The sequence below is a fragment of the Pinus tabuliformis genome, chromosome X (genome assembly GCF_031772625.1).
Source record: "Pinus tabuliformis cultivar Carrire ecotype Pingquan chromosome X, CPIR1, whole genome shotgun sequence".
Taxonomy (NCBI): Eukaryota; Viridiplantae; Streptophyta; class Pinopsida; order Pinales; family Pinaceae; genus Pinus; species Pinus tabuliformis.
In genome coordinates, this window is record NC_142308.1 from 888,157,649 (window position 1) to 888,173,542 (window position 15,894).

At 34.7% G+C, this 15,894-nt stretch overlaps 1 protein-coding gene across 1 annotated transcript; it reads right to left on the minus strand.

The window, feature by feature from the left end:
* Positions 1–13,898: 13,898 nt before the first annotated feature.
* Positions 13,899–14,780, minus strand: LOC149142542 (uncharacterized). Its single transcript, XM_089451507.1, has one exon. It carries the CDS (start codon positions 14,778–14,780, stop codon positions 13,899–13,901), a length of 882 nt encoding a protein of 293 aa, XP_089307633.1.
* Positions 14,781–15,894: the final 1,114 nt, after the last annotated feature.

Genomic DNA, 15,894 nt, shown 5'->3' on the forward strand with positions numbered 1-15,894 from the left:
GGCTGGTCCCATCAGAATTCCTTATAACAATAGCTCTGTCCATAAGATGATTGAACCTAATATCAGTGAATCTTTTTTTGTTTTCTCGTTGATAATAGTCAATAGTATTATGAGAAATATTTTAGATGGGTTAGCCAATTTTAATAATATTTTACGATACTTTTATAATAATTTTTAGTTAATTTAATGGGTTTTAAGAAATGGGAATATAATTGAATTGAATTTTGTTTTGTGGATGGATGCATGGTAAGCAATGCAGAAGGGGAGGTGTAATGTTCCAAAGGTGGAAATCGACCTGAGACATGCTCGAGTAGCCATAAGGAAAGAAATTTTAGAAATGGAACAGAAACCGGAGCCGAGGGATTTCTTTGTTCCAACTGGCGACATCTACCGAAATTCTCATGCCTTTCAGCGGTAAAAATTTATTTCAAAAATATATATACACATGCTGGTTCATTATATCTTAAATACATGGATTTCGGTGACTGTTAGTAGAGCTTATTTGATTTGAATTTTTCTGTGTTTTTGTCATTAGGGGTTACATGGAACTAGAGAATTGTTTCAATATCTTCATATACCGAGAGGGGGAACCACCTCTTGTACACAATGGATCGTGTGTAGCTATCTATATGATGAAAAGTAGATTAATTCACGATTCAATCGTGGTTGTTGGATCGTGAAGAAATTACAACCGTTGGATCGTGAAAGTGGTTTCACAACAGTGGAAGTGGTTTTCAAACGAGCGAAAGGTCGTAAACTGTATTGAATGGGTAGTCGCCCAATCCCATTAAATGTTTGACAAGTCGCACGAGTTTGAATAGGGAAACCGCTTTATCGGGTAGTTAATTCCCATGTTACTTGTTTGCACGAAATAGATGTGGACCATCAGATCCACTACGTGCAGATCGATGGTGGAGGATTGATGTGTCAATTTAAATGTTTGGAGTGAATGCTGACCGTTAGATCAAAGAAGAATTGGATGGCGGAGATTAGTCGATCAGAGATATAGAATGACAACGGAAAGGCGATGGACCAAAAGATGGATCCACCGATAATTACGGTCGCGGATGTATAAAAATTGAGATTTGGATAAAGCATTCAGAGTGGGGTTTTCTTTGTTTTTCTCGTGTTTTTGTGTATTTCGATAAAAAGGTATGGTCCCGAGTTTTTAAAACCTAATGCATTTGAAGAACGCTTCCGATAAGATTTTGAGGGTGTAAACCATAGACGCACAACTGATAATTGTTAAAGTAAGGGATTATGGCTAAAGTAACAAAAGTTTGATTACATCAACATTAACATTAAGTTTGAGGGAGTTTACATTAACATTTTTGCCCACAGATACCCGTTTGTAACGGTCCATGGGAGCATCACCAGTTTAAATATATTTTTATTGGTAACACTAATAGTTCAATGTGAAATGGTTATTGTTGACATTGTTGTGCATTAGGGCAGCTTATATTCCTGTTTAGTGATGATATGTCTGGCAATAAGGTTACTATTGAATTTGTCATGGACTAGAACCATCATCTAGAGACATATGTTTGTTACGGGATGTTGTTGATAAAGTAGTTGTTCCAAAAATTTTGATTGTATCAAATATTTTTGTCTTGTTTTTTGCATATGTAGGGGCCTTATGCATCTGAAGGAAATCCATTCTTGTAATAAAAAAACTTTGTTTATATAATTAGTTTTGGTTTGTAAATTTAAAGTGATAAATAAATTAGCTTTATCTCAAAACACATTAATTTTAATTCATATAGAATTTCTTTTATAAATTGTTTAAATGCTTTTTTTATGAACTAAGATTTTAGACACGAGTTTCCATTCATCTATTCATCCAGATATCATAGTAGTATTGAATGTTAATAAATAAATATTTTAAAATTATATTTAAAATAATTTTATAGTTTATATTGTCATTTTTCTTATTTTAAATAATTACTGCATATAAATATAATTATTTTATATAATCCACATTTTCCATTCATCTATTTATATATAGTAGTGGTATTGAATGTTAATAGATATCATAGAAGTATTGAATGTTAACAGATAAATATTTTAAACTTATTTTCAGACTAATTTGATAAATTTTACGTAATTTTTCTTATTTTGAAAAATTAACCCATAATCCACATTGCAATAATATAGGGTATTTAAAAAAAAAAGGTTATAATGAAAACCCCTCAATAATATAATTATTTTTTGATTTCCAAGTATAAAAATGATGCAGGAGCATCTAGGCCTACCCAGCAATGTGATGGTGTGGTCACATGTTGTGGCTAATGAGAGTTTGGAGGAAGAATTGGTTGTTTAATTTTATTAATTGCAAAGTATGTAAGTAGTTAATTGTTGCCTATTTCTGAACAGAATTGGGAATAAGTGGCAAGTGATCCTCTGTGCGTGGAGATCAAGCGAAGTAGTTAGAATGGTTAGTTAGGGTAGGATTTGATTTCTAAATATATTCTGAATTCCTTCATTTGTGGAAGGAGATGGTTAGATAGAACATATATGTATTTTCCTTCTTTTCTGAAAGAGACAGAGAGATAGGATTCACGATGGAGTTGTAAGCCTATGGGCAGATTAAGAACAGAGGCCACCAATTTGAAGAATCAAGTGAGAGAGACAGGATTCAGGAGAGGATTGAGTGGAGCGAGAGAAAGAATAGTGTTTGGATTGTATTTGAAACAGAGGTCTTTTATTTGTGTAATCGAGCCAAGGCGAGACTTTGTAATTATTTTTACCAATGAGTGAATGATATTTTGTGTGTGATCAACTATCGAGCCTGTGGAAACCCTCGTTGGGCTCCTATTTCCTTTGTATTCGGGTGAGTGTTTATTCCTTTGTTTTTTTTATGCTTCACGTCTAAATTGCGGGATTAATAGAAGTTCGAGGCCTTTTTAAATATCATTGTTTTGGTGCCAATTTAATCCTAACTGTCGGATCACCCTTATCGGGTCAGCGAATCTTGTTTGCATAGTTTCGGTCCCACGAGCATAAATCCAATTTACACTAAGATTTAGTGCAAAACACATTTGGATCTGAAATCCAGACTTGAAATTTTATTGACGGGAACCTATAACCTTATCGAGTCCATAAGAATGATCGGATTGATGCATTGAAGAGGAAGGAGCCTGGAAAGTGGACTTGCGATTGTGCGATTCAATCATGGTTGTTGGATCATGAATAAATTACAACTGTTGGATCGCGAAAGTGGTTTCGCAATAGTGGAAATGGTTTTCGGGTGAGCGAAAGGCCGTAAGCTGTATTGAAGGGCAGTCGCCCGATCCCATTAAATGTTCAACACGTAGCACGAGGTTGAATAGGGAAACTGCTTTATTGGGTAGTTAATTCCAGTGTTATTTGTCTGCCCGAAATAGATGTGGACCATCGGATCCACTACGCACAGATTGACGGTTGAGGATTGACGTGTCTGTTTAAATGTTTGGAGTGAATGTTGATCATTAGATCGGAGAAGAATTGGATGGCAGAGATCAGCTGATCAGAGATCGAAGATATAGAATGACAGTGGAAAGGTGATGGACCAAAAGACGGATCCGCCGATAATTATGGTCGTGGATGTATAAAATTTGAGATCCGGATAAAGCATTCGGAGTGGGGTTTTCTTTGGCTTTCCCATGTTTCTGTGTATTTCAATAAAAGCTATGGTCTCAAGTTTTTAAAGCCTAACGCATTTGAAGAATTCTTCCGATAAGATTTTGAGGGTGTAAACCAAAGACCCACGACTGATAATTGTTAAAGTAAGGGATTATGGCTACAGTGACAAAAGTTTGATGAGGGTTAAGAGTCCCAATAGGGTGTTTAGGGTGTGGCAGCCATATGGTTGCATCAAAAAACCACTATTAACATCAACATTAACATCAACATTAAAATCTAAAATTTCTATTAAGACCTAAACTTTAACATTATTTTGTTAAAATGTTATGAATTTTAATATTAGCTTTTAGGTTGATTAAGGTTTTAAGAGCTATTTCTAGGTTTTCCCATTACATTTTAAGTTTATTTTAAGATCTATAATAATATTAAATTTTATGTTAAATTTTAAACATTATATTTCAAATTTAATATTATTACATTTATATTAAAGTTTATGTAAAGTTTAATAATAACATTAAAATTTATATGAGGTTTAACTTTAATAGATAATAGGTTTTACAGGTTTAATTTTTATATTGAACTAATAATTAATAATATCATTATGGTAATATTTTAATATTTAATTTTGTTATTGTTAATATTAATATCACTATCAATTATTATATCATATTAATATTAATTATTAAAAACATTCTAGAATTAAAAAAAAAAGATTGGTATGTATTGGAATTTTATTAGTTGGTATTTGTCATTTTTTTTGAATTGGAATTTTTGAAATTGTCAATTGTTAACCTTAAAGGCCACTCTATTAAATAATATTGGTTTTATCACTATTTTTTACTAAAATTATTTTTGTAATTAAAAACTTTATTTGTATAATTAGTGTTGGATTGTAAATTTACATTAATTAATCATGTGGTTAACATGGTTTTAAAACCAATTTTAAAATTTAATAATAACATTAAAATTTATATTAATGGTCCAATGTTGCATTGTGACAAAGATTGTCTCTATATGAAAATCAACCATGGTCAACAATGGACAACCATGTTTATTTTAGGGTTTATAATATTTATTCAAATGTCGCATTGTCACATAGATTGTATATAAAAATCAATCATGGTCAATTACGCTCAACCATGGTCAATCATGGTCAACCATGGTCAATATGAAAATCAACCATCATCAATCATGGTCAGCCATGGTCCAACATCACATTGTGAAAGAACTGTCTCAACATGAAAATCAACCATGGTCAACCATTGTCGATCATGGTCAACCATGTTTCAATGTCGCATTTTGACGAAGACTCTCTCAATGTGAAAATCAACCATGGTCAATCATTGTCAGCTATGGTCAACCATGGTTAGTAATCATGCTCACATTGTGACGAACATTGTCTCTTTGTCCAATGTCACAGTGTGATAAAGATTGTCTCAATATGATAATCAACCATGGTCAATCATCCTCAACCACGACCATTCATGGTCAAACATGGTCCAACATCACATTATAAGAATTATTGTCTCAATATGAAAATCAGCCATGTCAACCATCTTCAATCATGGTCTACCATGGTCAAATGCCGCATTGTGACAAATATTGTCTCAAATGAAAATCAATCATGGTCAATCGTGGTCAACCATGGTCAATATGAAAATCAACCATGGTCCAACATCCCATTGTCACAAAGATGTCTCAATGTGAAAATCAACCATTCTTCATCATGGTCAACCATGGTCAATAATCATGGTCGCATTGTGACGAAGATGGTCTCTTGGTCCAATGTCACATTATGAAAACCATGGTCAAACATGGTACAACGTCACATTGGGACAAATATTGTCTCAATATGAAAATGAACCATTTTCATCCCTGGTCCAACATCACATTGCGACAAATATTTTCTCAATATGAAAATCAACCATGTTCAATCATGGTCCAACATCGCATTGACAAAGATTGTGTCAATATGAAAATCAAGCATTGCCAACTATAGTCAACCATGTTTATTTTAGGGTTTTTAATATTTATCTGAGGGTTTATATACCTTGGGTTTATAATATTAAACACTTGGGTTTTTAGTGTTAATCCATTGTATTTATTAGTCCCTTAGTTTAATAATGTCAATCCTTTTGATTTATTAATCTAAGGGTCCATATTGCTATGATATATTATTATTAATAAGGTTTGTAATATTAATTCTAATGTTCAATATAAATCCCTTGGGTTTATAATCATGGTCAACCATGGTCAATCATGTTTCAATGTTACATTGTGACAAAAATTGTCTCAATATGAAATCAACCATTTTAAACCACTGTTAATCATCGTCAACCATGGTCATTCATGGTGAAACATGGTCCAATCTCAAATTATAACAAAGATTATGTCAATATGAAAATAAATCATGGTCAACCATCTTCAATCATGGTCAACCATGGTCAAATGTCATATTGTGACAAACATTCTCTCAAAATCATGCTCAATCATGGTCAAACATTGTCAATCATGTTCAATGATGGTCCAACATCACATTGGCACAAATATTGTCTCAAATATCAAAATCACCATCGTTAACCATAGTCTAACGTCCCTTGGGTTTATTAATCTCAGGGTCCAAATTCCTAGGGTATATTATTATTTATAGGGTTTATAATATTAATCCTAAGGTTTAATATAGATACCTTAGGTCTATAATCTATTGGTTTTATAATATAAATTCCTTGGGTTTATAATATTAATCCTAAGGTTTATAATATTAGTCCAATGCTTTTAGTAATCGCTTTGGTTTATAATATTGAGCCTAGGGTTTTAATATTAATCATAGGGTTTGTATTCCTAGGGTTTAATATTAAACCTATGGTTTATAACATTAATCTTAGGGTTTGTATTCCTAGGGTTTAATATTAATCTCTTTAGTTTATAATCCCCTTCGTTTATAATATTAATCCCTTAGGTTTATTAATATTAGGGTTTATGTTCCTAGGATTTAATATTAATCATAAGGTTTAATGTAATTCCCTTGGGTTTTTCATATTAATCGCTCAGGTTTATTAATCAAATAGGTCTCTTTGTCCAACATCGCATTGTGACAAAGATTGTATCAATATGAAAATAAACAATTTTCAACCATCGTCAACCATGGCAATTCGTATCCATGGTCCAACATCACAAGATTTGAGAAATATTGTCTCAATATGAAAATCAACCATGGTCAATCATTTTAAACCACATTTAACAAGGGTTGTATATGCGGTTTTATTAATGGTCTACCATGATCCAACATCACATTATGACAAATATTGTCTCAATATGAAAATCAATCATGTTCAACTATGGTCCAACGTTGCATTGTGAGAAAGGATTTAATATTAATCCTTAGGTTTAACATTAATCCATGGTTATTTAATCCCTATTAATCCCAAGGTTTAATGTTATTTCCTTGGGTTTTTAATATTAATCACTTGGGATTATTAATGAAATAGGTTTATTAACATTTAAGAATGGTTGTATATGCGGTTTTATTAATGGTCTACCATGGTCCAACATCACATTACAACAAATATTGTCTCAATATGAAAATCAATCATGTTCAACCATGGTCCAACATCGCATTGTGAGAAAGGATTTAATATTAATCCTTAGGTTTAACATTAATCAATGGTTAATTAATCCCTATTAATCCTAAGGTTTAATGTTATTCCCTTGGGTTTTTAATATAAATCACTTGGGTTTATTAATGAGATAGGTTTATTAACATTTAACAATGGTTGTATATGCGGTTTTATTGATGGTCTACCATGTTCCAACATCACATTACGACAAATATTGTCTCAATATGAAAATCAATCATGTTCAACCATGGTCGAACGTCGGATTGTGAGAAAGGATTTAATATTAATCCTTAGGTTTAACATTAATCCGTGGTTAATTAATCCCTATTAATCCTAAGGTTTAATGTTATTCCCTTGGGTTTAAAATCCCATGGGTTTTTAATATTAATCACTTGGGTTTATTAATGAGATAGGTTTATATTGTTAATCCTAAGTTTTATAATAATTAAATTCCTTGGGTTTATAATATTATTCCCACGTGTTTGTAATCGCATGGTTTTATTAGTCCCTTGCATTTATGATATCAATCCCTTGCGTTTATTAATCTAAGGTTTCATATTCCTAGGGTATAATATTATTCATAATGTTTATAATATTAATCCTATGGTTTAATTTAAATCTCTTAGGCGTATAATACAAATTCCTTGGGTTTATGAATCCCTCGGTTTAGAATATTAATATTTTGCATTTATAATTTGTAATATTATGGCTTATAATACTAATCTATTGGGTTTACCAATCCCTTAGGTTTATTATTCCCTTAGGTTTATAATATCAATCATGGTAAACCATTGTCAATCATAGCCAACCATGGTCAACCATGCTTGAATGTCACATTGTCACAAGGATTGTCTCACCATGAAAATAAATGATGTTTATTTTAGTGTTTGTAATATTTATATTGGGGTTTACGAATGTTGGGTTTATAATATTAGTCCCTTGGATTTAATATTATTCCCTTGGGTTCATAATCCCTTGGGGTTTTGATATAAATTCCTTGGGTTTATTAATCATTTGGGTTTATAATATCAATCCGTTGGGTTTATTATTACCTCATGCTTATAATACAAATCATGGTCAACCATGGTTGAATGTCACATTATCACAAGGATTGTCTCACCATGAATAAATCATTTCTATTTCAGTCTTTGTAATATTTATATTTGGGTTTATAAGCGTTCAGTTTATAATATTAGTCCCTTGGGCTTAATATTATTCCCTTGGGTTCATAATCCATTGGGGTTTTAGTATTAATCCCTTGGGCTTAATATTATTCCTTTGGGTTCATAATCCCTTGGGATTTTAGTATTAATCCCTCGGGTTTACTATTCATTTGGGTTTATAATGTAAATAAGTTGGGTTTACTATTTCCTGAGGCTTATAATATTAGTCATGGTCAACCATTGTCAATCATAGCCAGCTATGGTCAACCATGTTTGAATGTTGCATTGTGACAAGGATTTTCTCACCATCAAAATAAACCATGTTTATTTTAGTGTTTGTAGTATATTGGGTTTATAATATCAGTCTCATGGGTTTAATATTATTCCCTTCGGTTCATAATCCCTTGGGGTTTTAGTATTAATCCTTTAGTTTTATTATCCCTTTGGGTTTATAATATCAATCCCTTCCGTTTATTATTCCCTTAGGTTTATAATATCAATCATGATCAACCATGATTGAATCTCACATCATGACAAGGATTGTCTCACCGTCAAAATAAATCATGTTTATTTTAGTGTTTGTAGTATTTATATTTGGGTTTACCAAATTTGGGTTTATAATATTAGTCCCATGGTTGAATGTTGCATTTTGACAAAGATTGTCTCACCATGAAAATAAACCATGTTTATTTTAATGTTTGTAATATTTATATTTGGTTTTACCATATTAGTGCCATGGTTGAATGTCCCATTTTGACAAATATTGTCTCACCATGAAAACAAATCATGTTTATTTTGGTCTTTGTAATATTTACTTTTGGGTTTACAACTGTTGGGTCTATAATATTAGGCCCTTGGGTTTAATATTGCTCCATTGGGTTCATAATCCCTTGGGGTTTTAGTATTAATACCTTGGGTTTATTGTTCATATGCATTTTAATATAAATCCCTTGGGTTTATTATTCCAACAAGGTTTATGATATCAAACATGGTCAACCGTGGTTGAAGGTAACATTGTGACAAGGATTGTCTCACCATGAAAATAAATCATGTTTAGTTTAGACATTGTAATATTTATATTTGGTTTTATGAATGTTGGGTTTATAATATTAGTCACTTGGGTTTAATATTATTCCCTTGGGTTCATAATCCCTTGGGTTTATTATTCATTTGGGTTTATAATATCAATCCCTTGGGTTTATTATTCCCTTTGGTTTATAATATCAATCATTGTAAACCATTGTCAATCATAGCCAAACGTGGCCAACCATGGTTGAATGTTGCATTGTGACAAGAATTGTCTCACCATCAAAATAAACCTTGTTTATTTTAGTGTTTGTAGTATTAATATTTGGGTTTACCAATGTTGGGTTTATAATATTAGTCCCATGCTTGAATGTCACATTTTGACAAAGGTTGTCTCACCATGAAAATAAAACATGTTTATTTTAGTGTTTGTAATATTTATATTTGGGTTTACGAATATTGGGTTTATAATATTAGTCCCTTGGGCTTAATATTGTTCCCTTGGGTTCATAATCCCTTGGGGTTTTAGTACTATTCCCTTTGGTTTATTATTCATTTGGGTTTATAATATCAAAATTTGGATTATTTTATTCCTTTAGGTTTATAATATAAATCATAGCCAAACATGGTGACCCATGTTTGAATGTTGCATTGTGACAAGGATTGTCTCACCATCAAAATAAACTATGTTTATTTTAGTGTTTGTAGTATTGATATTTGCCTTTACTCAATGTGAAGCTTATAATATTATTCCCATGGGTTTAATACTATTCCCTTGGATTCATAATCCCTTGAGTTCATAATCCTTTGGGTTTATTATTAATTTGGGTTTATAATATCAATCCCTTGGGTTTATTATTCCCTTTGGTTGATAATATAAATCATGGTAAACCATTGTCAATCATAGCCAAACGTCATCAACCATGGTTGAATGTCGCATTGTGACAAGAATTGTCTCACCATCAAAATAAACCATGTTCATTTTAGTCTTTGCAGTATTTATATTTGGGTTTACGAATGTTCGTTTTATAATATTAGTCCCTTGGTTGAATGTCGCATTTTGACAAAGATTGACTCACCATGAAAATAAACCATGTTTATTTTATTGTTTGTAGTGTTTATGTTTGGGTTTAACAATGTTGGGTTTATAATATTAGTTCCATGGGTTTAATGTTATTCCCATGGGTTCATAATCCCTTGGGGTTTTTGTATTAATCACTTAGTTTTATTATTCCTTGGGGTTTATAATATCAATGCCTTGGGTTTATTATTCCCTTAGGTTTATAACATCAATCATGGTCAACCATTGTCAATCATAAACAACCATGACCAACCATGGTTGAATGTCACATTGTGACAAGGATTCTCTCACCATGAAAATAAACCATGTTTATTTTAGTCTTTCTAATATCTATATTAGGGTTTACCAATGTTGGGTTTATAATATTAATCCCTTGGGTCTAACATTATTTCCGTCAGCTCATAATCCCTTGGGGTTTTAGTATTAATCCTTTGGGTTTATTATTAACTTGGGTTTATAATATCAATGACACAGGAGCATCTGACCTGCCTTAATCTAAAGAGGAATCCAAAGCGGAGAAGAGGATGATGTGGACCATCAGAACTGAACAGGGGACAAATCTGTTTCAAACAGAGTAAATGATGGAGTGGATAAAGGCTCTCGAAGACTTTATTAAATGTAATCTGCCACATATGTATGAATATAGAGAGATTTAGGGGTTATTAGAGGATTGATCAGATCCTTCACAATGATTCGATCCAATGTTCTCTTATATATATATATATATATATATATATATATATATATATATATATATATATATGAGCTTGCGTGTTACTTAGGAGATAGAGAGTGACCAAAATGTAACCGAAGGGAGAACTTGTGCCTCAGGTTAAAATGCCTTAGATTGTAACTAAATTCTGTGTATAATATAATACCTGTGCATTTGTGGATTTCCACGTATCTGTGTAATTATACTTTTCGAGTGATTCTATGTATATAAGCATGATGGCTTAATTCTTGTGTTGTGAGACTGTTGATTGACAATCGATCACTGAAGGATCGATGGCAATCCAATGATATTAATTATGAGTGTTTTGTGTGTTAAATGTGCGTAGACAGAGTCAGTAGAGAACTGTGTTTTAACACAGAAATCCATCGAAGGCGAGTGAGATTAAGTTAAGGAAGAAATGGGCGAGAATGCACCGGAACTGTTCGATCTGTGAGATCAATGGTCCTGATCAAGTCGCATGGGGCAGAACCTTTATATCGCATTGGCGAAAATCCCTTGGGTGATATCGGAACCGGTCCTTAAAGAAATTCGATTGCAATTATGTGATGAAGCGACAACTGTCGGATCAAGAATTAGGATCAATGATTGGATTTAATCATTGATCGCAGATCGGAGAGGTCAAGGGCTGGCAGACAGAGGGCCACCAATGTGTCGATATGCGATTTAGCACTAACCATCAGATCTGAAGGAGTAATGGACGACGGAGATCAGAGATCGAAGAAGGCAGATGTCAAAGAGCGGTATATAAAGGAGTCGAGGAGCAAACCCGCTGATAATTATGAACACAGGTGTATAAATTTTAAGGTCCATCTTATGGGTTTGGGTGTGTTGTTCCCATGTAATCCTGTGTTTCCCGTTGTATTCTGATATAATGAATGGTCAGGGGTTATTAAAGGAAAACCCCATAAATGTGTGATCCATGGTTTTAAAGGCTAAGGCCTAAATAAATGCTTCCGATAGGGTCTGTGGGCCATAATCCATAGGTCCAGGATCGCGAATTTTTAAATGAAAGGGATTTTGGCTATACCGCAAAATCTCCTTTCATGAATCAATCATGGTCATCTTTATGTTTCTCTTGTGTTCGTAATATCAATTCCTTGTGCTTCTTTATCCCTTGGGTTTTTAATATTCATCCGTTGGGTTCACTAACTCTTTATGTTTATAATATTAAAGAGTTGGGTTTATTAGCTCCTTGGCTTTATAATATTAGTCCTTTTTGTTTAATATTATTCTCGTTGGTTCATAATCCCTTGGGATTTTAGTATTAAACTCTTAGGTAATAATAAACAAAAGGGACTAATATTATAAACCGAATGTATACAAACCCTAAGATAAATATTAAAAATACTAAAGCCTAAGAATATTATTATTATTATTATTATGAGTTTATATTATTATAATAATATTCATATAATAATCATAAATATATAAATATATAATTGCTATTATTTGTATAGTTATTAATTATCATAAATAATTGATCTTTATTGTTATTATTATAATAATATTGATTATATTATTATTATAATAATAATTATATTTGTATATTATTATAATATAATAATAATAATAATAATATATTATTATTATTATTATTATTTTCTCAATCAGTCTACTCCTATTATTTATACAAAAAAGTTACAGCAAGGCCACAGCCTTGAAAAGTCTTGCCATGAAGTTGGCAATTTACAAAAATGATCATGATCTCAGTGCACAGTAGACCTCCAGCCGTATTTTGACTTTACATAGAATCGGAGCCACCTTTTTAAATGGGCTTTTAATCACCCATCGGAAGCCACCACCCATCCGCATATACATCTATGGCAAGCAGTGCCATATATAATTATTAAGACCCCACGGCTACCCATATCTAATACACGGGAAAACATTATAAAACAACCCTTCTGAACCCGCAGTCACACATATATAAAATAAGGAAACTGTGTAAACCTCGCGCCAGTTCACATATGCGGACTTCAAGGATTATAAACATGCCTTTATAAATATCGGCAGGTCCGGTTATCGGCGGTCACACTAAACTCTTAACTCCGACCTCTGACGCCCTCGCAGACCCGACATTACTTTATGTTCCCTTTTATAACAATTTCGGGTCCGCCCATCGGCGGTTCTTCGTCGGCGAGACTGTAATGTCATGGGTCTGTGGACCCGACGCCCCATTACGCTGTTCTTTATATTGTTTCGGGTCCGGTTATTGGGACATACAGTCCTGAGTCTTGCGGGCCCGACGCCTTTTACATGGCAATACATAATATTTCGGCTCCGGATTTCGGCGCTCGCCCATTTGGTCGTGCTACAGGCTCCTTTCAGAGCTGAAACTCTTATGAGTTGCACTTTATATGTCACTTCGGCTCCAATATGTCGGGGCTTCCGCATAACGGTTCTAAGGTCACTTCTCCGATGGCCGATGAGATCAGAACTGTCGATTCGGACTTGCTATCTGACGGTTCATGATCCGTCACATTATCGCCATTACAATTGTTCCTTGCTTAGTTTCGATAACATCCAATGGTTATGCCGATGTGATGAGGATCTGGACCGTTGATATTTCAAATCCAACGGTTCGTGTGCAATAACCTGTGGCGTTCTTGGGCTGACACCTGCCTATTTGATACGCCACCATTGTACCATCTGACCTATCAGGCACCCGCATTTGGGAGCGAGTAATCCTGTTGCACCAAAGAAGTGCATTCCTGTTTGAGTTGTTCATCATCTGAGACTTCTAGGGGTCCTGAGAAGTAAGGGAGTTGCTGGTTTACTCCTTGATTGGCCAGTCTATCTGCAACTTTGTTGGTCGTTCGTCTGACATGCTTGAAGGTAATGCTTTGGGGATTCTGCATCCTTTCCTCCAAGAGTTCCAGTCGGCTGAGCAACCTCCAGCTGGATGCCATCTTGGCTGTCGAAGTTCCTGCTTGTATTCTGATAGCTGCTGTTATTAGGATAAGTGAATCTCCCTCAACCTCTAAGGGGAAGAAGTTCTTTTGATCTGCAATGCAAATCCCTTTCCACAGTCCTTCCAGCTCAGCTGCATTATTAGTGTCTTTTCCAATCGATCCGTAATAGATATGCAATACTACACCCGTGTTGTTCCTGAATACTCCTCCAAATCCCGTCGGCCCTGGATTGCCCTTGGCTGCCCCATCAAAATTCAATTTGTATGAGTTGATTGCAGGAGGGGACCAAGTGAGGGGAGAGGCTGAGCTGGTTGGTGGACGGGCTTTGACCTGGGCTAAAAAGGATAGGTCCAGATTCCAGGCTTTCAGGATGAGACGTTCCTGAGGAGAGTCTGGCAGATCCGTGTCATGCCAGTTTCTGATAGCTAGAGTTTCTTGAAGATTTTGTTTCAGGAGGAGCCACAGAGCATCAATTGGCCTGCTGATGTTGTTGAAAATTCTGTTATTTCTTTCCTTCCAGAGAATCCAATAGAGAAAGCCTGGGATTAGATTCCACAGAGAGTTTAGAAGCGGGCTTTGAAAAGGGTGCTTTGGCCATTTTCTAATGGTTTCTGTGATATCTCCCATCCGATTTTCCGATCTCCTATTGCATTGTTCAATTTTCTCCCATAGTTGAGTTGCTAGAGGACAAGTCTCCATTAGATGCCTGATGGATTCAGAGTGGAGATTGCAATTGGGGCATCTTGATGGGCCAATGAATCCTCTTTTTTGTAGGTTGTCCCAGGTAAGGATGTGCCTCTTACTTAAAAGCCATAGAAATGTGGAGACCTTGGGCCATATTCCTGGTTGCCAGACCCTTTCCCATATCTGATCCTTGTCTGTCTGGGAGGCTGAGTAGCGAAGCTAGTGAGCTTCCTTAGTAGTGAACATTCCCTTTGGCGTGTGACCCCATCTCAGTTTGTCCTGCTGGTTTGAATATTTGATTCTTCTATAATTTAATTCCTGATCTATTTCAGTATGAGTTTCCCCTTGCCAATCAGCCTGCCAGGAGCTAGCGGGTTTCCAAATTTGAAAATCTTGGAGCGTGTGCTGCTGCCAGAATTGATGAACATGGGTGAGATTTGCCTGCTGCATGGAAACTTGCCAAATTGGCTTGTGAAATAGAGTGGCCAGTTTTGGGAGTTGTTGCCAAGAGTCCTCCCAGAACCTTGCTGTGGTACCTGAGTGAATTTCCCAAAAACTATGCTCTTGAATGAAGGCGCTGTGGAGCTTTGCGGCATTCCATATCAGAGAACCTTGGGTTGTAGTGCTGATTCTGATGAGGTCGCTCCATTGGCTTCCCGGAGCATATTTTGCTTGCCATAGCCTCGCCCAGGGTGTATGTGGTTTGGAGATCCAATTCCACCATATACGAGCTCCCATTGTGTTGTTGCTTTGGAGAGGATCCCTTAGTCTGAGCCCGCCCTCTGATTTTGTTTGGCAGACCTCCTTCCAATTGACAAGAGCCCATTTCCTATTGAGACCAGAGGAGCCCCACAGAAAATTTCGCTGAAGATTGCGGATTGCTTTGAGAACCCATTTTGGCGCTGCTAGGATGGAGAAAAGATACAGTGGCATGGCCTGGAGAACCGATTTGATCAAGATGAGTCTGCCAGCCATATTGAGAGAGCGAAAAGTCCAAGACGAGAGCCTTGATTCCAATTTGTCTAGGAGAGTCCTCCAGGAAGCGTGCTTAATGGCC